At 34.1% G+C, this 24,608-nt stretch overlaps 1 protein-coding gene across 8 annotated transcripts in view; it reads left to right on the top strand.

The window, feature by feature from the left end:
• The window catches only part of LOC128994229 (vinculin-like), a 48,219-nt gene extending 25,134 nt beyond the window's left edge, over positions 1 to 23,085 (top strand). The window contains exons 17-25 of one of the 8 annotated variants that reach the window (XM_054418625.1): positions 768 to 833; positions 7,772 to 7,825; positions 9,075 to 9,176; positions 11,287 to 11,414; positions 13,121 to 13,360; positions 13,596 to 13,686; positions 15,808 to 15,846; positions 19,160 to 19,329; positions 19,949 to 23,085. In XM_054418625.1, coding sequence (XP_054274600.1) covers positions 768 to 833; positions 7,772 to 7,825; positions 9,075 to 9,176; positions 11,287 to 11,414; positions 13,121 to 13,360; positions 13,596 to 13,686; positions 15,808 to 15,846; positions 19,160 to 19,329 — 890 coding nt within the window. In that variant the 3' untranslated portion in view covers positions 19,949 to 23,085. The remainder of the gene's footprint in view (positions 1 to 767; positions 834 to 7,771; positions 7,826 to 9,074; positions 9,177 to 11,286; positions 11,415 to 13,120; positions 13,361 to 13,595; positions 13,687 to 15,807; positions 15,847 to 19,159; positions 19,330 to 19,948) is intronic. The other 7 variants (XM_054418627.1, XM_054418628.1, XM_054418626.1 and 4 more) reach the window with 7 other exon arrangements.
• The last annotated feature ends 1,523 nt before the right edge of the window (positions 23,086 to 24,608 follow it).

Raw genomic sequence — 24,608 nt, 5'->3', positions numbered from 1 at the left:
ACAGATTCCTATTTAATGCCCAAAGAATCGGTGTACCGAATTTCAGCCTCCTAGGTAAATGGGAAGTGGGAGAATTAGTGATGAGTGAGTGAGTGAGTGAGTCAGTGAGGGCTTTGCCTTTTATATATTTAGATAAGTCTATATATATATATATATATATATATATATACATATATAAAAATTTGAACGAATAGTGTTTTTGGCCTCTGAGGACATCAAAATGAAAAAGTAAATCGGTCCCGGGTCTAGGTCTTACCGTGCCACCTACGGTAATAGCTACTTCCCTATAGGGAAATTCGCTAAAATGTATACCTCGGTCCGTGGGAATGACAGCAGCGATCGGTAGCTAACAAGTTAACAGGCACTTACAACCTTACAGTTACAACATTGCCTTCTTTCATTACTATGAATAAAAAAAAAATTCTAATAACATTTTGGTTGTCTGAAATGACCTCCTGGTTAAAAGAGTTTCTACTGTTATTATCCTGATACAGTTGCCATTAAGGCCTATTAAACTAGTGATATATCGGTATTCGGTACCTGAAGGATATTCTCAGTATCAGGAAACCGCTACCGTGATTCAAGTTTTGTTCAGGAACCAGGGAGTGGGAACCTACACATCACTAATTTTAACCATCACGATTGGAATAGGTCTGGGTGATTTTCAAATGTGGGTGGGTAATCTGAAATGTACATAGGGCACTAATAGACATGGTAGAGAGCAGGTACAATGTACAGAGCACACTAATGTACATAGTCTGTTGTAGACGGATGGGAGAGAGAGATTCCTCCCCCTCCACCCCCACCTGCACCTCTGTCTTACTCACCTCCAGGTAACCAAACTCACAAACTCACCATCAGCTGATCCTCTCTGTTATGTTGTACTGTCATTTATAATCAACATCAGCATTTTTCGTAAAAGATTGTTACAAATCCTGGTATTACCAAATTTTTTTTGATAGCATCATTACGCTTATTAATAGCCCAATATCAAATTCCATCTGGGTCCGAAATCGATCTTGCTTAATCTAACCATTACCCTTTAGATTTGAAGGTGAGCGCTATAACTACTCAGCTACCCCGATAAATATTGTATAGGCTCATAATATGCCTTACTAAGGTCGTGGTAGTAGGTGAATAATTATAGACCTTAATTGGTCTTAATTCAGTGTGTTTTTTTCTGATGCATATCTACCTTTACCCGTCTAAAATCTGACCTACCTAGGTGCGTAGTTTTTTGGTGAGAAAACCCTATCTTGACGTCTTTGTAGGAGTAATGTATGTGTTATTGAATAGAAATTAATTTTGTAGGCATCAAGGGATCAAGCTAGTTTTGTAGTAGAGCCTAGAGCGTTGGTCCTTAGGTACTCAACTCAAACCCAGCTAATGCTGATAACAAAATAGCTTTGTCCATGTGAAAATGCTACAATCTGAATCTTCTAAGCTTAGCGTGAATAACGCTTTTGGACTAGATCCTAGTGTCCTAGATTTTGAAGAAAAGACTTTAAAGAATGTGAATTAATTTTCAAAACACTTTAAATACAAGTTCCACCAACTGGACTAAAGCTCAATGATTTTTTTTTTGCAAACTTCAGACTACAAATGTTGCTAGTCAATTGATAAAATATTTCCCCTCATGTTTAGCTAATACTAATTTACATGCTCACAAAATTAGATTCTACAAATGCTTGTTTTGATCAGTAAGCTTTTTAATACAGTAACATACAGAGAGGATTAGCTGTATATTTTAGTTATTATTTTAACAATGCATGAGGTCATATACGTAGAATTTAATTTTAGCCATCACATTTAAATATAATATAGAGGTGAATCCACAATCCATTTAGAATATCATTTTTGGACTCATTGCTTCAAAGACGTCATCAACTGTATAAGCTGTTTAAAAGGTTTGAATATAATTTTAATAACATAAAAAAATATAGATAAACCTAGACATCATTTTACATATATGCATGCATAGTGTACAGTACAACTTGTTGAGCTTAAGCAATTCTTTAAAACTACACTTTCTGTATTACTTCTTGTTGTGGCTGTCTGCACATTTCCTGGCACACTGTACCATTGTATGTTTAATTTTAGCAATTTGATTATCATCCCTCTATGTTCAAAACCATTGTTTATTACATTAAATTTTGTGTGTATATTGTGAAAGCATTTACTGTGTTTAAAAAAACAAAAATACTTCTCACTTTTGAGTTTTGAAGTAAATATGTGTCAGAATGTAAATAATCTGGGCAAGAATATACATTTGTGTTCTTTCATAAGTTTTTCATAAATAAATGTAATAAAATGCTTTCTCTTGAACTTTTATTATTTGTATAGTAGCAGTTTATTTTATATAACGGATTGAAAGTGCAGGCAGACAGCGTGTGTACATAAATATCCTTTGTTTGAAGTTCATTTTGGTGACAGTAAATTTATGGTGTTTGAGGGATTATTGTGAACATTTTCCACCACATTTTCACAATGTCTGGGGATTTGGAATGTGAGTAAGTACCTAACAAAGTACAATCCTAGAAAATTTTAAAGTAGTCAGAACAAGATGGAAAAGACAGAATGCAGTTTGAAACAATACAAAACAAAATTAAGGTTACTAACCTGTCGTCAACCAATCCTATATTTGTCGTGGATGACTAGTTTTGGGGTTAAAACCCCATTTTCAAAACCTTTTCTTGTCAATTGTCAAAGGGTCCGCGGAATTGGCTAACTCTGGAACTCGCTAACCCCATGTTAAACGCCCTATCTTCAAATTTGGTCGATGAGAGGAACTCGCTAACTTGTTCGGTTTCGGAATTGGCTAACTCCGGAACCCGCTAACCCGCTCTAGAGCCGGGTTAGCGAATTCCGTCCACGTACGGAAGTCGCTAACTCGGTCCCTCGGCGGAACTCGCTAACTCCCAATCAGAAGCCTGGCGGGCCGTCCAATGGGAGCCAAGCACGAAGATTTTTGGTCAGTGTTGCCGAAAGTGTAGTACCTATATCGTATCGGTACCATAATGTCGTATCCTACGAATAATTAGGAGTAAGAGCAACGTTGTCGATAAAATAAATATATTTAGAAGTATGTTTAATATTATTCTTATGATTCTTAGGGTGGAAAATGCATTATAGTCTTACCATAAACTAACCAACGAGTAAAATTTACATCCCATTGTAAACTTTGAAGCTAGTTTTTCGTGTCTAGTTCATGTCCGGTGACAATGATCGCTAGTGTCGACGAAATTGTGTTTCTATTAAGAATAAGAATAAGAATATTTATTTTCCTTTAGACAAATACATGCATTTGGAATCGTCATAATAATCACAAGGCAAATTCAATAACAATCAACATCATGCTTCTACAAAACTCTCAAAATTTCTACAATAAATAAATAATATATAATAATAAATAATCACTTTATGTTCACAACTAAAACTAAAAGATGCAAGGTCTAATTACACATGCAAGTCAAATAAATATCACATATCAAGAGTCAAAACTTAAAAATAGGTAAAAAACTTAAAAATAGGTACTTACGGATGCTGCTGGTATATTTAAAAAAATCATTCCAGGAATACAGTGGGTTGGCCAATAAAAGGTTTCTGAGGTTGGTTTTGAATTTTGAAAAATTCTGGTTTCGGGCTTCACATGGGAGTCTGTTAAAAAATCTTAAACTTAATAAGCTGTGTTGAACTTGACTTTTTCTTAATCTAACAAATGGCACATCAAAAAGGTTCTTTTATCTAGTGTCATGCTTATGAAAATCCTCTCTCAAATTAACATCGTCTATCTTACTTTTTAAATTTAATAGGCACACAAATACATATAAACTAAAACATGTCATCAAGACCTCAGATACAAAAATGGGCTTACAATGATCTGTGGACGTTGCCTCAGCCAGCAGACGTACTGCTTTCTTTTGCAGTAGCAATACACATTTTACATCTGGTGCACTGCCCCATAGCCTCAAACCATATAAAATTACACTTTCAAAAAGGGATTTGTAAGCAGTTTTGACATAATCTTTAGGTACACACATTTTCAGGTTTCTGAGCAAGTATAGGATTCTAGACAGCCTACAACAAACTAGATCTATATGACTAGCCCAAGTTAGCCTACACAATCCAACACAATACCTAGGACCTTAACACTCTTTGTGTATTATTTTATAGTTAACTTCATTATTTTTTCTTTACTGTTTGTTTATATAACTAGTGGACGTGTTTTTAGTTGTGATTAAAACGTTTCATTTGGTTAAACGAGGTTTTAAATGGCTGAAAACAATAAACAATTGTAAACAAAACACGACCTCTAAAGACAGTGCACCGGACAGAACTAACAATACAACTGTCTTCAGCTGATCCATAAGGATGAGAAATGTACTAATATAAGGGAATATGTTTTATATGTGGTTTTCTTACTTAAATAGTAGTTTATTGGGATGCAAAAATATAATACTGTAGGCCTACATGTAATTTGGATCTTTTACATGTTATGAAATATCTATTTTCGTAGTCCGCCATTTGTTTCTTTTATTCACATAAATACCATTTTGTGAATTTCTGCTAATAAAATTATTAAATTAGTATTTTTTATACTGGGCTTGTAACCTTGAATCATAAAATTCAATCATAAATCATGATAAAATTTACATGTTAAACATCATTACAGAAATATTACCATTACCATTACCAACTCCTATGTCGTTGCCCAACACTTGTTGGATAGACTGCGTCAAATAAAATTACAGTAATAAAACTAATAAAAAATAACATTCTTATTTAACCAATATTTACAAAAACTAGTGATGGCGGTGCATATTATATATTCGAGAAGTACTCGCCAGACACTTCCTCAAAAGAGTACAGCGGCTCATTTGTGAGTTTGTTAAAAATCCGCATGGAGAAAGCTTTCATGTCTTCAGTGTGGGCCCGAGGCGGTAACATGTTGTAGAATCGCATGCCTGGGATGGGATGGGCTGCCAAGGATCTTGATAACCTGCATCGAGGAATGTCAAGTTTCTGTGCATGTCTGGTGTCATGATTATGGAGATCACCCCTCTGTTGATATTCACCTATGTTATTCCTGAGATTAATCAAGCCGTAATAAACATATTGGCTGAAGATGGTCATAACCTTAAGGTTGGCGAATAGGGGCTTACAGTGGTCTCTATAACCAGCGGCTGACAGCACTCTGACTGCCTTCTTCTGCAGACGAAGCACTTTTATGCAGCCTGGAGCATGTCCCCAGAGCAGGATTCCATATCTGATATGGCTTTGAAATAGGGCATGATATACATTTATCAAATATTTATCAGTGATGACCCCCCTAAGTTTCCACAGAAGAAAAACCACACGGGAGAGTTTAACACATACATCACTGATATGTTGTTCCCAGGTAAACTTAGGGTCTAGGCTGAAGCCCAGCAATTTTTACGCTGCTTTGCTGATCAATGTTCATTGTTTTGCTTAAAGTGCATAACATCCTCTGGGTCTTGTCTCCATTCAACTGTAGCCGATTTCTGGCAAACCAGATTTTAGCAGCATCCAGTGCAGCTTCTGCCTCTATCAGAACTTGGTTTATAACTTTCCCTCTAGTTATTATTGAGGTGTCATCAGCATACAGGAGTGCTCTGCCCTGGAGATGGAGGTCATTCACAACAATCAGGAACAAAAGAGGGCCCAGGACCGAGCCCTGAGGGACTCCGTGACAAACCTGGCGTGGACCAGATGTGGCACCACCAACTGTGACAACCTGGTATCTATTATCAAGATAAGATTTGATGGTCTTTAGTGCAGCTCCTTCAACACCATAGCGACTCAGTTTTTCCAGCAGTAAACTGTGCGACACGCAGTCGAACGCTTTGCTGAGGTCGCAAAGCGTGATTGAAACACTGTCCCTTGCCTCAAAGGCGTTTTTGATTTCCTCAGCTAGAACCATAACTGCGTCTGAAGTTGATCGGCCCCTCCTGAAACTACATTGTAGTGGTAATGTATTTTTAAATAGAGCTATTGAATTTAAATAAATATTGATCAATACATTATAAAGTGGTAGGCCTAATGTATTCATGGATTGCAATAAAAATTAGTCTATGCATAAATACTACTTGTAAATTTCTGTTATCGTAGGCTATTAGTGTAGAACCCGGGTCATCCTCTTAATTTTGTTAAATTAATATTAATTTTACGTCTTTCAGTAGGCCTACTTTTTAAAAGTCTTGAGTGTTTACGGTTCTAAATGGACCCAGGCGTTCTTGTTTGTTACCATTTTTATTAATGGTGGCCATAGCTAAAATTACCTGATCTTATTCAAAAACAAAGCTATTGTCTATTGAGTAGTTTAGTACCGGGGAACGGGGAACCGAGCAATGGCTTGGTATAGTTTATTTCGATTGTAAAAGCAATATAATGAAACCCCACACTCAAATCAGGAAAATCCGTCAAGTCGTTGATTAAGAATCGTGAATTAAAATAACCCTGTCACGTTTTATTATATGAATATTATATCTTCTCCTATTATTTAGTGGTGCTTAGGTGTACAATCTAAAAACTGTTTTAAAACATGTAACATTATTACTAAAAATTCAACACATTTTATAATTAGGCAACTATTTACTATTAGGCCTACAATGCTTTGGTTTAAACTATTAGGCGTAGATTTAGGCCTACAGCTATTCTATAAATTGATATGAAACTTAGTCTATGTCATATTTGTACACGTAAGTTGGAAGATTCAACGACGAAAATTTAATTTTAAATCTATGAATTAGGTTTGAAAGTTACGGTGGTTGATGACTGTATTAATTAATGGTTTTGGTTTATTACGACATTACGATTAAATTTGTTTTCCGTGTTTGAGAACTTGCGTGTATTTTAGCTGATTTTCGTAGAGGTTTAATTATTTAGTACCAATTAAACTGAATTTTTAATATTTTTCATATTCTGTTATTTTTTTATACTGATGGCATTTATATTAAAGATCGAAACCATAAACATTTAATTGGCCATTGTACAATTAAACAAAAAAAACACTTTTTCATGATTTTTTTTATTGTCTTTGAATTACTATCTGTTTAAAGTGGAATTGATAACAAAAAACAATAACATTTACTGTAACTTCATTGTCACTGACATTTTGAAATACGGCAGTCTACGATTATTTCGTTGTACAAGGTTGGCAATGCTCCGTGCAGTGGGCGCGGCCGGGTTAGCGACTTCCAGAGTTAGCGAATTCCGCCGCGAGACAAAATCGAGTTAGCGGGTTCCGGAGTTAGCGAATTCCTGACTGAGACGGTTAGCCAGTTCCAGAGTTAGCCAGTTCCGACACACGACCGAGTTAGCGAGTTCCAGAGTTAGCCAATTCCTACGTCTCTTGTCAAACATAATCTTCTTGCACTTGCCTTTGTCAAAATTACTTCATACATAAACACACAAAGAAACATTTAGATTTACAAAGGTGCGAGGCCGGCCAAGGACAAAACGAGACTATGAATAAATTGAAATAATAAAATAAGTTAGAACATAGGTAAGTAAGGACAAAATAGGCACGTCTTCACAAGATATTGGCTCATGCAAAACAGATTTTCACACTATCATTTCCGCAATAATCCTTCAAACACCATAATTAATATTTAATTCTCAATCTAGCCGATCTAATGGAGAATTTGGATCTTTTCATGAGATTCGGTGGATTTGAGAATCAAAATTCATCATTGACCGCATATTGTAACACAGCTTGGTGGAGGTGTAACTTGTAATGCTATTTTTGCAGAAGAGCCTCGATACCAACAGCAGCAATACCGGCCTAACTACTTCGTGGAGAAAGGTACTAACTTGTGGTGGAAACTTAACACTAACTGCTAATAATGTTCCCCGTTCAACTTTCAGTAGGTAACATAAGTAGTGTATAAATGTTACTTAAGGGATTCGTACCAGTTCTTATCAGGTTTGTGTTTGGATGTTATTTTTCTAATCGTTAATATATATTAACGATGGATTCATGGGTGGTATTCTGATTTTTCCGTAAGGGCCGGGGGGTATGCAATAACCAAGAAAACAGTTTGTCCTTGGGACCTTTACCAGAAAACTATAAAAATTTAGGTACAAAATGGTTGGTTGATTTTACAAATTTAAACCTAAAATTTCTTTGTAACTTAAGTTCATGAGATAATTTCAAAATAACTTCAGATACGTTTGTTTATAACAAAAATGTACATGATAAAATTCAAGGCTGCACTTTAGTTAACGTCCTACACTCATTCTAAGGAATATATCGATCGATATATTTCATTTTTTATCGATTATTTCATTTGATATATCAGGTTTGGTTAGTTAGGTTAAGACCTAACCTAACTAACCGAATGAAATAATCGATATATCGAATAATCTATATATCGATATTTTTCATTTGAATGAGTGTAGGACGTAAACTATAGTGCAGCCAAATTCAAATATAAAGTAGGTGTTAATTGGGAATATACTATTGTACCTTCATAAGGGTAAACAAACTTAATAGTGTGTTTTTTGTTAGTCAAGTGTTAATCAAGTTCTATGAACAACATACACATTCAACTCACATGTTACATAATCTTTTAGATCTTAAAGGAAAGTAAAGGAGTCGGTTTTCACAATAATTAAATAGTGTTGGAATACATTTCTTGATGCATTTCAATAAGTTAAAGTTTAGCAAAGATTTTGTTTTTAACTATATCTCGGAAAAAGCTTTAGCTCTTTTACAGTTCCATAATTAGGAAAAGCAGTATCGACAAAATTGAAGTAATGGTTGAAATTTTTAATTTAGTCCTCAAAATCTAAGTCATTATGGTGTTGCTAATGAAAAATCAGCCATTAAAAATGCATTGTTAAAACATTCTTACTGGAATGAAGTTTTATATGGTACATTGTAGTTCAGCTTATTGGAAAATTTTTGTTTATAGACTTTTATTTACCTATTTTATCAACATTACCTTTGTAAAACAGCTACTTTGTTATTGGGTGTAAACCTGTTTTGTAGCATTGTAATGAAATTTAAACAAATTACAAACTGTCACTGACATGTCAATGACTTAAAATAGACTCAGATGATCTAGTCACGACCACAATGACCAGAGCTGTGGCTATCCGCACACTTGCTTTGCCTCCGTATCAAGCCCCACCCAGTCCTCGGCCTCTGCCAGGTATTGAGTGGTCCTGATAGCGGAATGTCCTAAAAATTCAGTAGACTAGACCTCTACCTTGGACATTTTACCGCATGGAATGTGTTAGTTTTATCTGGTCATTTGATTTTCTACGTAGATGAATCATTTCTGACTCTAGTCGTGTGTTGTCCTATCCCTGTCTTTTTAAGATCAATTATCTCTTTGGAATTCATTTTTATTGATGGTACGCTAATGAGATTAAAGGAATTTTTGCAGACATTTCCCACCATGATTAGTAAAAAAAGTGTCAATGATGTTTCGATATCTGGAATGTGATCCTCTTCTCAAGTGAAAAAGTACCTAAAAACATAGCAAGATTTAGTACAAACCCAGCCAAAACTGGAAAATCATAATGGAAAAAACCACACGGTGAACTGTTTAGTAATAATTAAAAAAATAAACAAAGAAAATCAACATTAGAGGGAGGGATTTCTTTTGTTTCTCGACTTGTACAGTATTCTCTGTGTGATTAAGCGACAAATTTATTTGAGAATGGTCAATTGATTTTGAGAATGTTTTGAATTAAATTGAGAAATCGTTAATATCATTTAAGAATGAAGGGTATTAATCAGCTGAATTTTGAGTTTCTCATTATCAAATGACAAGTTCTCAATTACATTTAACCATTTCTTAAATATAATTTACTACTCTTAAATTAATTTGATGCCTTCTAAAAAAAACTGACTGTTCTCAACTTCATTTGATATTTTCTTAAATATATTTGACTACTCTCAAATACAGCCTATAATCTTCTGAAATAAAAATAACTGTTTCCCAAATAAAATAGGAAAAGGGATGGAAACTTTCAGCTATAATTCCTAAAAAAAATAACTATCATATCCAACATATGGTATTTTCCTGTTAAATGTTATTGTCAATGTACATACCTTTTTTTCTATCCCTTAAATTTTGCCTGTGGTTGGATGTATGCTGAAAGTTTCTGCCGCAACCCTTGTTTATAAACATCCTCCCCCAACTCAATTCAATCCCTTGTAGAATTAAGAAGTTTTCATCCAATCCAACCAACTAGTAGGCCTACAGACTAGCAGTTACTGTCTGGCTGTTCTGATGTTATAAATCCTAAAATGTACATATTTGTTTTGGAATGAAGATTTCAAGAGTGATGTCCACGTTTGTCTTTTAGAAAACTTGTACAGTTGTCTTGGTTCCAATTTTCCAGATTATCTCAGTCGTTTACACTTGTGTTGACTGAAAGTTTCAACAAAACCTTGCTACAAATTGTACAATATAACAAGTAATTAGTAATTGTACATATTAAGGTTGTAAATAGTTGTTTTGCGTTTACTTTTCTAAAACTTAGTGTTGGGTAAAATAACTTTCAATATATTTGGAAACAATTATTATTCATTCAAGTTTATGGCAAACACTGATTTGATTTACAGTAATTGCATTTGAAGCAGTTCAATGGCAAGGTTATCAAAGGCTTCTTTTATAAATTGAGTGAGACCCATTCCCATGTAAATGCTGTTTCTAGTTTTAGATGCAAATTTACGTTGTTGGATTGAACCACCCTTACTCTAATTTAATCACGTTGATTTAGATTACCTACTCATTCCTATCGAATGTGAAATTTTTTTACCAAACTAAACTTAATGAATGACTTACTGTAAACAATATCACCTTCTATGTCCCATCATTCAAAGTATAAGAAAATAACAGAGAAAATATAATTTTGACTGTAGCACACTATCTGTGAGTGGCTCGCTAAATATGACGTATTTTAACACCAAATTGGCATCAGCTGGTCCTTACAGACGTCTTCAGTATCTAAATGTCAATCTATACCATTGACAAATGATACATGATACAAAATGATGCATCAATATTTTACTCTAACTTATTTGCACCTTTTGATCTTTTTGCACAATTTAAAACCAATTTTATTCTGTTTGTTAGACTTACTTATACACCATTATTTTTTCAACCCTTCCACAACTTTTATCTTTCATATTACCAATGTTTTCTCCTCTGCAGGTTGCTAAGACCTTCAAGCTATGTTACCCAAGGCATGTTTGGATTTTTTGGCTATGTATTGTGTACTGTGAGTAAACTAGTTGGTCCATTACAGAAGTAGCCCCGCCCAGGCCACCGCTACCAGGAGGTGAAGTTCCTCCACCTCGACCACCCCCACCGGCGGAGACTGACGATGAAGATGACATGTTCATGCATGCACCACTACCAAACCAACCCATCATGGTAAGACTGCGTTTCATAGTGACTTATGAAAACACTGAGATATGGACGCAATTAATGTAGTACAGTAGACTCTCTCTAGTTCGGCCATCTCGGGACCGGACCACTGGCCGAACTAAAAAACGGCCGGACTAACCGGTTGTAGTGCATTTTACATAATCAAAATACAAATAATAGTATTGCGCAATTGTGATATGTTAAGTCAATAACCTTGGTTCAGTAATAAAAACTGTAACGTTAAAATCACGCTTACTCAAGCAAAAAAAAAAATTACACAACACTGAACGTACAGCAATAAATCACGTAAAAAATAGAAAGTCTAGTACTGCAAGCTACTGCTACCGTAGTCAGCATAGGCTACTACTACATGTTGTTTCAGAACATAAGAAAGTCGATGAAAACATTAGACAACTAGTCTTAAAGATAATAACGACAGTTGTCAAATAAGATAAAGATAACAATAGATGACGTAAAACACTGCTTATTCTTTCTTCTTTGTTCTTCTATTCTTTCTTTGGTTTCTCTTCATCCACACATTTAACAAGTTGCCATGGTTACTAATCACCCAATCACAAACTGTTTTGTGAGATAGCAAACAAGTGCACAGCAGACATCAGTTGTGTAAAGAACAGATGATTGTCAGTGCAAGCGGATAGCTTGACCTTGAAGCTAACGATGGCTATTTCTTTGTTTTGCTTTAATTTATATAATTTAAATTATTATTTAAATTATATATTTAACTGTGGTGTTTCAAAAATAATAATGGGGGAACCTACCGCATAAAAAAATGGTCCGAAATATTTAATTATACACTGCATTTCAACTTATTAGACCGAAGAAAAACTGTTTATAAAATGTTCTCGTTATTTTTGAGGTTATGTAACATAGTTTTACATAGGTAATATGCAACAATTCACCCATAGAAGCACCCGTCAACTAAACTGACATGAATTGTTTACTTCTATGGCCGGAAACTAAACATTCAAGTTAAATCCTGTTGAAGGCAATTCACCCGTGACGATGTGACTTGTCCCCCTGAGACCAGGCCGGACCATCCGGCGGCCGATCCAACCGAAGCCGAACTAGAGGGAGTCTACTGTATTTATTTAAATCAGAAAGTATATATAGACATAGTCAGAAAGTTGCTGGTTCGATCTGCAGAAAAGTCAGAACCTTCTTTTATTGATTCAAAACTTGAAATGGCTGTCATTGGATCATTGGGCTTTTAATGTAATTTGCTCTGGGTAAATAAACAGCTGATCAGTCATTAAAAATCCACAATGTCATCTTACTCCATTTACTCTCATCCTTCATTTATATTTAGGCTTCATATTCCCTAGTGGCGTCCCCATTTTAATTTGCAATAAGAGTAATGATATCTAAAAAATCTACTGATAACAGTACTATCTATTGAGTAGCAATGCTTACTTTGTGTCCATTAAGTAATTGTGGTATTTAACAGTTGATGGATCTACCCTGTAGAATGTGTCTTGGAATAGTGCATGTAAATCAGAAATTCGTCGGTTCAATCCTGAGAAAAGTCAGTAGCTTTTGGATAGCTGAAAACTGGAACCAGCTATCCGTTTGATGTTGGGCTTTTAAATAGTTTGAGTAATGATGAAACAGCTGGTATGTAACAAAACTGGTCCTTAACTCATACTCAGGTAAAAATACACATCACTGTGTTGCTATATTAACGTGTATTGTAGATGGCAGCCCACGGACTGCACCAGGAAGTCCGCCAGTGGTCTAGTAAAGACAACGACATCATCGCTGCGGCCAAGAAGATGGCACTGCTGATGGGACGACTGTCGCAGCTGGTGAGGGGCGAGGGAGGCACCAAGCGAGACCTTATCGCGTGTGCCAAGGCTATTGCTGAGGCGTCTGAGGAAGTCACCAGACTAGCTAAGGAGCTGGCCCGCGAGTGTACTGACAAACGCATGAGAACGGTGAGTCGACCGGCCGTAACTTTGTATGTGTAATTTAATATTTACTTAGCTCTTTACAATATTTCGTTTCTAATGAAACAATTATTTCAAAACTGAATTTTTTCTAATTAACGTTAAACTATTTGTCATTTATTTGATGTTCCCTCGAACAACTACATAGTAGACCAATCCTTGTTGAATGTATTTTGTGTGGGAGTTATATAAACCGTCAAAAATCATAAACCGTTTGTTACAGAACTTGCTGCAGGTTTGTGAAAGGATTCCCACGATTGGTACCCAGCTGAAAATCCTCTCTACAGTAAAGGCTACAATGCTCGGAGCTCAAGGTTTGTGTTAAAGTTAATCTGTTTCTAAGGCTTATAAAACCATAATACTAAATTGTTCTTCACAGGCCTCTGGTTTAGCCATAGCAGTAACAATTTATCAATTTTATTTGATATAGCATTTGCTTCAATCAGGTTTTACTAAACATTAGTTTTGGTGGTATCGTCAAGTCGGTATTAACTATATTTACTCAGTCTCAGCACTGCCACTAAGAATGCCTCATCAAGCATCACATTATAGTATAAGCGAAACGTATGTTTTTGTAAATAATGTTTAAATACTGACTTGACACGACTCCTACCCGAAGACCAAGAATTCAGATTAGTGTTTGTTGGATATTAATAAGTGCATTGATGATTGAAAAGGATGTACACCTTCATTAAGTGTTAAATAATTACTAGGGGGTTATATTCATAAATTTGTAGCTTAGTTTATGACTGAGTAATTCATATGTAAATTTAGAATATTAGTATACTGAATTTAAAATATCTCGGAAAGCGTTTACAGTACAACCCAAGGTTGCAGAGAACAAATAGTAAAAGCTGCATAGCTCCAATCTTATTAAAAAAAAGACCCAGATTTGCTACAAGTTATAAAATGGGCCTATATGGAGTTCTGCCGACAAAAATCGTGCTTGCCTATTTTATATGTAGATTTTTCTACGCTGTAAATTGTTTCCGGTTGTGTGTCACTAATTTTGTCAGCAAATTTGTTTGTCGAAAGTATACATGGAGCTTAATTACAACTGGTTAATTTTCATGTTATACAACCTATAGTACCCTAAACATTTTGAAAATTGACAAATCTTTGTTTCTACTTAATTTACCATGTTGGTAAGTAGTCTTTACTATCGGTTCTCTTCAGTTTTGGTTCTAATACGGAGTAAAAAGGCTAATATTAGGTCATATAGTAATATGTTTATTGCTAATTTAATTTCTCTACTACTGCAAAGCTCAAGTATTTTTGCGCTTAATGTACTAATAAATCTAGTTAGCTGGATGGAGGCAAGGAACAAGCTAGTGTTGATCCTTGTCACTTTATTTACCTTGATTAACTGCTTCAATCTGTTAATTTTTCTTGCTAAAAATTTTGATGCAATAACTAATTATATTTCTTCCACCCAGTGTACTAGTATAAATGTATGTTTAAACTGTTGCTTAAATATAATTTGTCATGTAAATACACAAGTTGTAGTGTTAAAACACTTGTTTTTTTGTTAAGCTAAGGTTTAGGAACTAATTTTTAAACCCAGTTGAATTTCTTCAGTGGTCTACTCGCCAAAAACAAGTAAGATTAATGCAAAAAGAACTGTAACAGTGGTTAGTTAGTACCACAAGTTTATCTACATCCATCAAATTGGTTCAGAAAAAGCTCTCCATGAAATGCAAATGAAATATCAAAATACACAAAACATAATTACTACAATTCGAACACTTGGCCTACAATTACTAAAAGGAAGATGAAACAGATACAGCTAACTTAACTAAGAAAATGTTTTCACGCAATTGAAATAGTATAATTGTTCAAAACACAATTTGAAATTTCTTCCCTCTAAGGGTGCCTCTTCAGAAGGAATTTATTTGAATGGCAGTTACAAAACTGAATTAGCCCATTGGAGGAGTCGATTATCAAATTTTGTTTCTTGTTTTTGCAATTAATTGTCAAACTATTTTCTGTGGTTAGTTAATTGTGTATGTGTTCCTTATCTTTTGTTTCCTAAGTCAAGCGTTCATTTCTCCGAAAACCAAACAGAGAATATTTCCTTTGTTCCCCTAAATGAATTGAATGCTTCTTTATTGAAGATTTGTGGTCTTCGGGGGTCGAATGTATAAAAATGTCACAACACATCCATCCACCAACGTTTTGGCCTCGATGCACAGTGCCATCTTCAGGGTAACTTTCTTTTTCACAGCTGTCGTAGCAAGAGGTCGAAATTTTGGTGGATGGAAGTGGTTTTTGACACATTTGACTCTCGAAGACTATGAATCTACAATCGGTGAATTTTGTTTTAGTTAAGATTATGCTGTTGCAACTTTACTAAGAAGGCTTCGCTGATTATATTAACTGGTTTGTTTTGATGTCCATGTGTCGTCTGCTGTATATAACATTGCTTTCCCTAACAGAGACACTGCCTCGGTCGGAGATGGCGGAGCTACATGGCGGTAAACATACACACACTCAGCATGGTGTGAAGCATGAGCGTTCTGTTAGTGCTCGGTTTACACTTGAGTTTTATAAATGCACTGAATCTAATAGTTTGCACTCGGTTAGTGCTGTCAGAGGGACAGAAAATCATTGGTTTAAATTCTGATCAAATCTGAGAAATTATCTTCTGCACGGACTGTACGCTAAGGTTTTGTTGATTTTTGTTTGGCATTAATTTTAGATCTACTATTACAAATCATAAACTTTTTGACATCAATGAATATTGTCTTAGACCAGATGATTCTCCAAACCGTAGATTTACGGTGGAAAATAAATACAACATAAATAAAATTTTACAAAATAGGGTTTTATTACATACATTACACTGTTTTGTTGCAAAATGTTGTAGCCTAATATTGCTCATAGCACAGAAGATTTTACTGAAAAAAATCCATTGAAATTGATTCGATTCTAGGTTCTTTTTAAATATTCTTAGCTGATTAAGAATGACGTAAAAAAATATATGGATTTACTCTTCACTAATATTGCATAAGTGATACTTGATTAATAATTTATGGTTTCTATTAAAGCTAAAAAATTAGAGTAAATCATTAATTTTGTTGAAATAACTCTCAAGACTTTTATACAGAATAAGTGGCTTTACGTTGCAGTGGCCTTACTCCTAACTGTACACAATATTATAAATTTAACATTTGCCTTTTTATTTTCTCAAAAACGACTTTTATGCATCTTGTGTGCATGAATTAGTGCAAAACAAAATTAATGTGATAGAATTGTGTGTTTAGATAAGAGTTGGATAGATAATAACTAACATATTAGTTTTGTAAACTAACTTGATTTTGTAGATATGTGTTTCTGGCCGTTATTTCAGTGTTACTTAATAATGTTAGATTTTTTATTTTACATTTGAATGCCACGTTTTTCAAGGTATTAACAAGCTGTAATGTGTATGTTTTTTGCATTTCTTTCTCAAGGTCTTATGATCGGTGCCAGTAAGTTACTCTTGTGTCATTGTCACCTTTTTTTAGTGTTTTACATACCTAACCCTTAGCTAGAAGCCTTAAATGTTGTTTTTTGTGTAGATTTAGTGCTTTGATGTCTAAGATTAAGATAATTAATTAATTTCACTTTACATCAATACATTTAATTTGTGACGTTTGTATTCCACAAGAGTTAAGATTTAAGTATTTTTATATGAGTTTTATTTCTGTGACAATTTATTCTGCCAAAGTAAATATTTTTGCATTTGTCTAAAAGAAATGTATGGAAATGTATTACAAGTCCTTCCTTCCTTTATAAAATTGTTCCATTTTTGTAAGTTTTTTTTAGTGCTGTTTCATGCTCTGCAATGAATATCTACTTACCTCGTAATCTTTTCTATTTGAAAAGATTGACTCAACCCTTTCAATTTAAAGTTAACAATTTTAGCAAAAACTTTTTAAGCAGAAGTTTTATAGAGGTGTGCGAACCTTTGATTTTTTATTGAGTCAAAAAAGCTCGATCCTCGAGCCTTTTTATAATAAGTTTGACATAATACCATATGATAAATTAATTTTTCACAAATACTCTTTTCAAAACTCAGTTTAATGTCATGTTGTATCTAAACAAGCAGTATTAGTAATAATAAAATTTGGCGTGATCTTCACTTGTCATAAAAATGTTATCCTGATAATATTGTGATCATTCCCCTTGGACGTGTGAACATCATCACTCGACTGCTATCACAGAAAAATCCTGTTTATCTCCCGCAGTCACGGAAACATCAGCATTGTCTTCCGCGATGACAGTAAAACACTGGTTATCTTCGTTGTTCACAGAGTCATTATTATCGTATCACGCGATCATGGCAATATATTGAACATCTATATCGCAGTAATGGAAAAATAATTATCGACTACCAAGATTACTGCGAAATCTTGAATATCCTCTGAACAGAAACAGTATCGTATCCTGTGATCCCTGCATAATCCTATTCTTGGTAAAATCATCATTATTATCCCCAATCCCAGAAAATTCCTGAATATCACAGCCTTTTAGACATAAACTTCGTCTCCTTGATCGCCGTGGGGAAATCATCATCATCCCCGCGATCATAGAAATTTTATCGTCATCATCAATCGCGACAAAAGCGTTAAGTTTTCGATCACAATCGTAAACCCTCAGCTTGAGGTTGGTTTCTTGCTTTAGCATTCAACCTCTCAACATTAACTTGGTTAAAAAATCTAACCACTCGCACACCTCGAGGTTAAGTCTAAAGTAGTTATTTCCAGGACCATTTGAAAATCCTATAGAATTTTACCAACCTAATGAAGATAAGTTTGATTACTTTGCTAGCATATGTGTGTGTATTTTTTTCAATGGACGTATTAAATGTATATAAAATTCCATGTAATGGTAAATTAGGTACTGAATAAAAGATTTGTACAAAACAACATACAACTAATTTGGCTACTTGAGTAAATACTAATAAACATTAAGGGTATTGAGAAACAACATATGAATAGTTTAAATTGTAACATATTTTTGGGTAGCTAATTTTAAAGTAGCGGTATACAATACTTGCTGTAAGGAACTCAAGCATTGAATCTGGTAGCTTGTTCAAATGCCAAGTTGCCTGCTATTGATGTTTTTTTTAAAGTCTACATTGTTTATAAATAATTATCAAGTTTGTTTCTGTTCCAAGTCGTACTTGAAATTCTATTTCTTATTATAACAACAGATTTACAAAGGTTAAATCAAAATCTTTGTCTTAAAAAAAAAATGGCTTGGACAAATGCTACGGCTTACAGATATTCTAGTCTTTATTTAAAGAGCAGACCTGTAAGTTATCATGATTTTTGGTGTGTAAAATTGATTATTATTGTGAATATTCGCTAAACCGTTTGACTCTTAACACCTCTGCTTTACACCGAGGGGGGTTTTCACACTTATTTACATTGTTTGCTTCCTGGATTGAAAATCAACTCAAAATAAGTAGGTTATGTTTCCTTTTACTTTTTTCAATCCTTTCAGTTTTTCCAATGACTTCAGTTTTAAGGATGAGGATATCTCATTGTCAAATCTCCCATCTTTTACTGGCCCCAAATGTTCTGTTTACGTGTATAAATGTACTTGTACATGTATAAATGAACCATTTGTTGGTTCATTTATGGTGACAAGTGTTCAACTGAGAAGACAGGAGATTTGTCAATGAGACATTCCCGGCCTTCAAACTATAGTTATTGGAAAAACTAACATAGAGGGTAAAGGTAACATAACCTATTAATTTCTAACTTATTCAATGTTTGTTACAACATTGTATTTTGACAGGTACGGAGGAGGACCAAGAGGCTACAGATATGTTGGTAGGCAACGCGCAGAACCTGATGCAGTCTGTCAAAGAGACGGTACGAGCTGCAGAGTCTGCATCCATCAAGATCAGGACAGACGCTGGCATCCGTCTGCGCTGGGTGCGGCGCCAGCCGTGGTACCAGTACTAGGTGAGCCGAACTGACATTTGCCGAGTCTAGTAAGCAACTTTTTTTGACGGGAACTTTGTAGAAAGCTGCCATTGCTACAATGTCCAACGATTTGCATCCGAAAAGAGGCCAAAATCATTTTAATTTTGCAATAAGAACGGAGCAAACGGGTCTATTTTGATAAATCATTCGTTTTACGTTTTCACAATTGTTCTATGTACAGTCATCCTTCCTATTTAAGTTATAAACTACTTTGTTTTTATTCATTGTGTATTAAAACGAATCAAAGTTGGTGTAGACATTCCCTCCATGTATGTACTGTGCCTAAGATCTGCCATGATGAGCCGCAATGATTATGCATGAACCATATGTAAACCTCCTGCCTGACTCTCATTAACATCACAATCATTATGTAACTGTAAAAAACTTGAAGTAAACTGTGCATTTCATTTTCACATTTGAGTGGGGACCCTGTGAGAGCAGTCTTTTATACTGAGCTACTTTCTGCTGTGAAATTTGAGGAAAATGTTAGATTTAATAAAGACTTAAACACATTCTCATAATTGTTCTGGTTCTGATATAAGGATACAATGTAATGTGTGACAATACCATATCAACAACAATGTGTCTTGTGTTGCAGGCAGACAGAGCAGTGCCTTTTGTGCCATATCAGTGCAATAGCCGTGCCACAAACTGCTCCCTGCCTTAGCTCCATGTTTATTTTTGTAACCCTGTATACCTTGAAGTTGCTACTACGTACTAGACTAACAAACCACTCACCGTCCTAAGCTTACAACATAGTTTGCAAGTCTTTTATAGCAAACAAATTAATTATTATTGAGGTGCATGTGGCTAATTTTCTGTTGTGAAAGCCGTATTAGTTTACTTAAAGATTGGTGCGCACTCAATATTTGAATCATGTTATTGATTTAGAGTTTTAAAATCTGTTATTCCTAATGATTGAACTAAATTTCAATGTTTGTTTCTAACAATATAAAAACTCATTTTTCTAGTCTTATAGTTGATAGTTGCATCAAAATCTTGTGATTTTTTTTGTAGATCTTCAACTTTAAAGTTAAAACCTATCCGTATCCACCCACAATTCACGGATAACTCATAAGAATTTTATTTCCAAGTAAATAAAAAGCTCTTGTTAGTTGTCTTTCAAAGAAAATTCAAATTAAATGCTGATGAATACACTAATATAGGTTACAATACAATACATTTACGTTTATCATGTTGCTATATTGGATCAAAATATTTTTGAAGAGGATGTTATAAATAACTGATCAAGTGTTTCGTCATAACCACAGGCTGTTTTAATTATATGTTTACTTCAACTGTAGGTTTTAAGCATTAGTTTGGCGCTAATTTATTTTATCATTAATCAATTATTGTCGCCTAAATTAACAAAACTGTTAGTCGTGTACTTATTGTTTTACCATTTGTGTTCTAGGTTCTAGTAATAACTCTTAAGTTTGAAAATAAATTTCTCCACTCCCTTCCTTGACGCTTCAAGACTACTATTGAAAGCACTCGGCAATATTCAACGATTTTGTTTGTTATTTAATGATTAATATTGTTTACCTCAAATTCCCCTACTTAGTCGGGCATTATTTAGCTAGATATTATAATTTCATTACTATTTTCTTAGAATTTGAATTATTCATACCACAATAAGTCTAGTTGTTGACTATTAATCAAAGTTTAAAGACAAATGTAGATCGTAATCCTTCGTGTCATAACCTGTAATGGCATCTGTTTGTGCATTTGTCATTGAATTAAGCAGTATTATTGGTTGTTTGATGGTGAAGATAAATATTCTTATCAATATCCTTCATCTTACTATCATCTCAAAGTCTAATCAACTCTATTGGTTCGTTACTAACTTTTTATTGATCCAAAACTTTGACCACTGTCAAGTTATGGATCGATGTGTGATTGTGTTCATTTATTTTATGTTGTGTATACAGATTTTATGTGTTGTTAATCCTTTCAATTTCGAATTTGATAGTGAAATTTTTGTTTTAATGTGTTCTGTTTTTATTTACATTTATAACCAAAAGTAGTTTTAATTTATATATATTGAAATCTAACACTGATTAACAACGAATTTAATAAATCAATTTTGTCATCAACATCGACAAAAAAGGTTGTTCTATTTTTGAAAATTTTGTCTAATCATTAGTTTTAGTTGTGTACACCATATTTAATTGAGTTGTGAAGTTAACAAAAATGTTTGTGTACAGTGTAACAGACTTTTATAATTTGATTTTTGCCTTGTAAGTGTTTAACTACAAAATATATTTAGGATATAACATATATATTTTTACTAGCGCATATTTATCAAAGTTTTATTTTTACTATTCAATTATTAAATACTTAGGTGTAGATAATAGTATTGAGTATAACTAATCTGTTAACCAGTCAAATATTCACTCTTGGTATTTAATTTGTTGGTAGTAAATTACTAAGATTGTAAGTAGTTAAGTATTCTGTGTTAACAATGAGTTAGATGCTTACATAGCATTTTGATGGTTCCTGAACTGTTTTTGAAACTGGCACTTTGTGACTAAAACGTGTTCTTAAACGTCTTTGGTGTTGCAACAATGACATTTTTTTGGCTGTAAACAGTTCAAGAACCGACACAAGTTTAACTGCACAATCACTCGCACTAGCTCCGCCTTAGAATTGCTCACGATATACAGATAGACTGCTTTTCCTGTTGTTCTTTATGAGAGTTTACTGCATGTTGACTTTCTGTCTAGAAAATTGTGTGCCTCAGAATTTACATTCATTGATTTACGTTTTGCAATATAGGTAAGAAACTTGGGAGAAAATAAGAGGAATGGTCTTTTCATCACTTTGTACAGAAAGTAGCTATTTTCGATAACAGCTGATATCAAAGAAAATTATTGTTTCCAAAGCTATAATTAAAAGCAAGGGAGAAGCAATCAGCTGATTTGTATTCTTAATCAGTTCTCCTTTTGTCCACTACGTGCCCTGGTTTTTATGCATTTTTTTTAAGTCCCACCTCCTAGGACGCTATGTTCCAGCCCGTAACTGTTTACACATTACTTCAGGCTAGTTCTAGAGGGTGGTGGCATTATAGCATAGATAAAATCCATTGCGAATTGGCGGGATTTGAACCCGGGACCTCGGGCGGAGCCGCTCTACCACTAGAACAGATCGCTCCCCAGTACGCATTCACTTCACTATAATTATTATTATAATTGAAACAAGCAGTGTTTACTGAACAATCTAAATGTAAACGAAATTGGAATTTACATTGTGATAAAAAGCATTGTTCATAACTTGAACCAAAAGTGATTTTTTGGACACTAGCTCCAATTATTCCTGTCCTTGTTTTAGCGTAGTATGTGAAACTCATTCTCACATTCTTAGCTTCACCTAGCACGTGAAATGTAATGTTCCAGTGTTTTTATCTTTCCTCACACATGAAACTTGAGCATACACATAGAAATGTTACTTTCGGTTCTTGTATGAAGTATACTATTTTTTTAGGTCTCTTTATGTGGGTGCCAGAATAATGCGTGTCAAATTGTTTTACATCTAAAAAGTATAGACTTTAGGTTCCATGGAGGTTTAATTGTCATTGTCCTATTAGGTCCGTAAACACAAAAAGTGCCTATAATACCTCTTAATAATTGGTAATGTAATAATTTTTTAAGCAGCAAACGTGCAAACTAAACATAATACCAGTTGCATTTATGTCTTTACTAGCTGTAACCCGCGGGCTTTGCCCCGTTTAACTTCTTAATTTTCAAGATTATCTCGTTCGCATGGCTCAATCACGTCCTGGTTGAAGTTTGTTCGCTACGCTCACTCACCTTTACGTTGGAGCTCGTTCGCTACGCTCACTCACCTTTAGGTTGGAGCTCGTTCGCTACGCTCACTCACCTTTAGGTTGGAGCTCGTTCGCTGCACTCACTTGCCTTCAGGTTAGCTCGTTCGCTACGCTAACTCGCCTCCAGGTTGAAGTTCGTTCGCTACGCTCACTCACCTTTTGGTTGCAAATTAGCTGTTGTCATAAATGTAAAAGAAATAATAGTGCTGCACCCTGTTGGTAATTTTTGTAACTTTAATGCTATTGAACATCACAGAACAGAACCAACTTGTTTAATTGAAACAGCTGTTAAGATTCAATAATTTCATTTCTCATAAGGTTAACATGGGAAACTCCAGAGCCACTGGGGCGGAGCCCGAAAGGATTTTTGAAATAAGAATATGCCTATATGTTAATCGGGAATGTGAGCTATCATCATGCCAAATTTCAGCCCAATCCGACCAGTATTTTTCGCGTTCACTTGTCACAAACATACATCCATACATCCATACATCCAAACTTTCTCATTTATAATATTAGTAGGATGTATTAATCCAGCAAATAAAATTACATGTTTGATGCAGTAAAGGTTCAAATAAGTTCTTAGTAGATCCAAATATTAAGCATATGCTCGTTTGGATGGATTAATTATTTTTACTTTCACCACAAACTTTCATTGTATTGTTATTAAATTTCAAATATAAAAAAAACTTATTTTCAATTTTTTGCACTATTTGTGCCCAAAAATTTAGTACATTGTATTACATTACAATGAAAAGAATATAAGACAAAGAGTGCATTAAGTAAAGAGAATTTTAAGGGTTAACAAGAAATGAATATTGGAGTCTTCGACAAAGTTCAAAGATAACAAGCATAAGCTTTGAATAGAAATCTGAATGTAAATTCTGCATCCACTTCACTTACCGTAAGAATGTAAAAAATATGTAGTCAATTAAAAAATTAACTTGTTAACACCACACTAATTATTGATTGTAACAACTATTATTAGGCCTAAGGAGAAATGTTACTATATGCATAGAATGTAAGTGCTAACAATACTTATTGTGTTTATTTATTGTTATTTATTTATTTGTTTGGTAACTATATTTAGTTGTGGATGTGACTCCTTTTAACATTTCATGGCAGTTGTTCAATGTTCATAGTTTTATTTAATGATTGCAATATCTTAAGTCTTCCTCAATATTTACGTTGTGAAACCCATATTATCTTTCACATATAATTTTGTAACTACTTTTCTGAATGATACTTAATATACTTGATTGAAATATAAAGTTGCTTTATTCTATAATCCCTGTCTGGAAAAATGTACAATACAGTTTGCAGTTGCATATCCATCTATATAAAAAGAATTAGAGTTTTGTCTGTACATTGCTCAGAATTATATATTTTTTGGTTATTTTTACATTTTATACATTCAAGGAGCCGAAAAAAG

This window comes from Macrosteles quadrilineatus, unplaced genomic scaffold (assembly GCF_028750875.1).
Source record: "Macrosteles quadrilineatus isolate MER2022 unplaced genomic scaffold, UCM_ALF_1.0 Scaffold_5__1_contigs__length_97177068, whole genome shotgun sequence".
Classification (NCBI taxonomy): Eukaryota; Metazoa; Arthropoda; class Insecta; order Hemiptera; family Cicadellidae; genus Macrosteles; species Macrosteles quadrilineatus.
The sequence above is the reverse complement of the archived record's forward strand: the minus strand, read 5'-3'. Positions and strand labels throughout refer to the sequence as shown.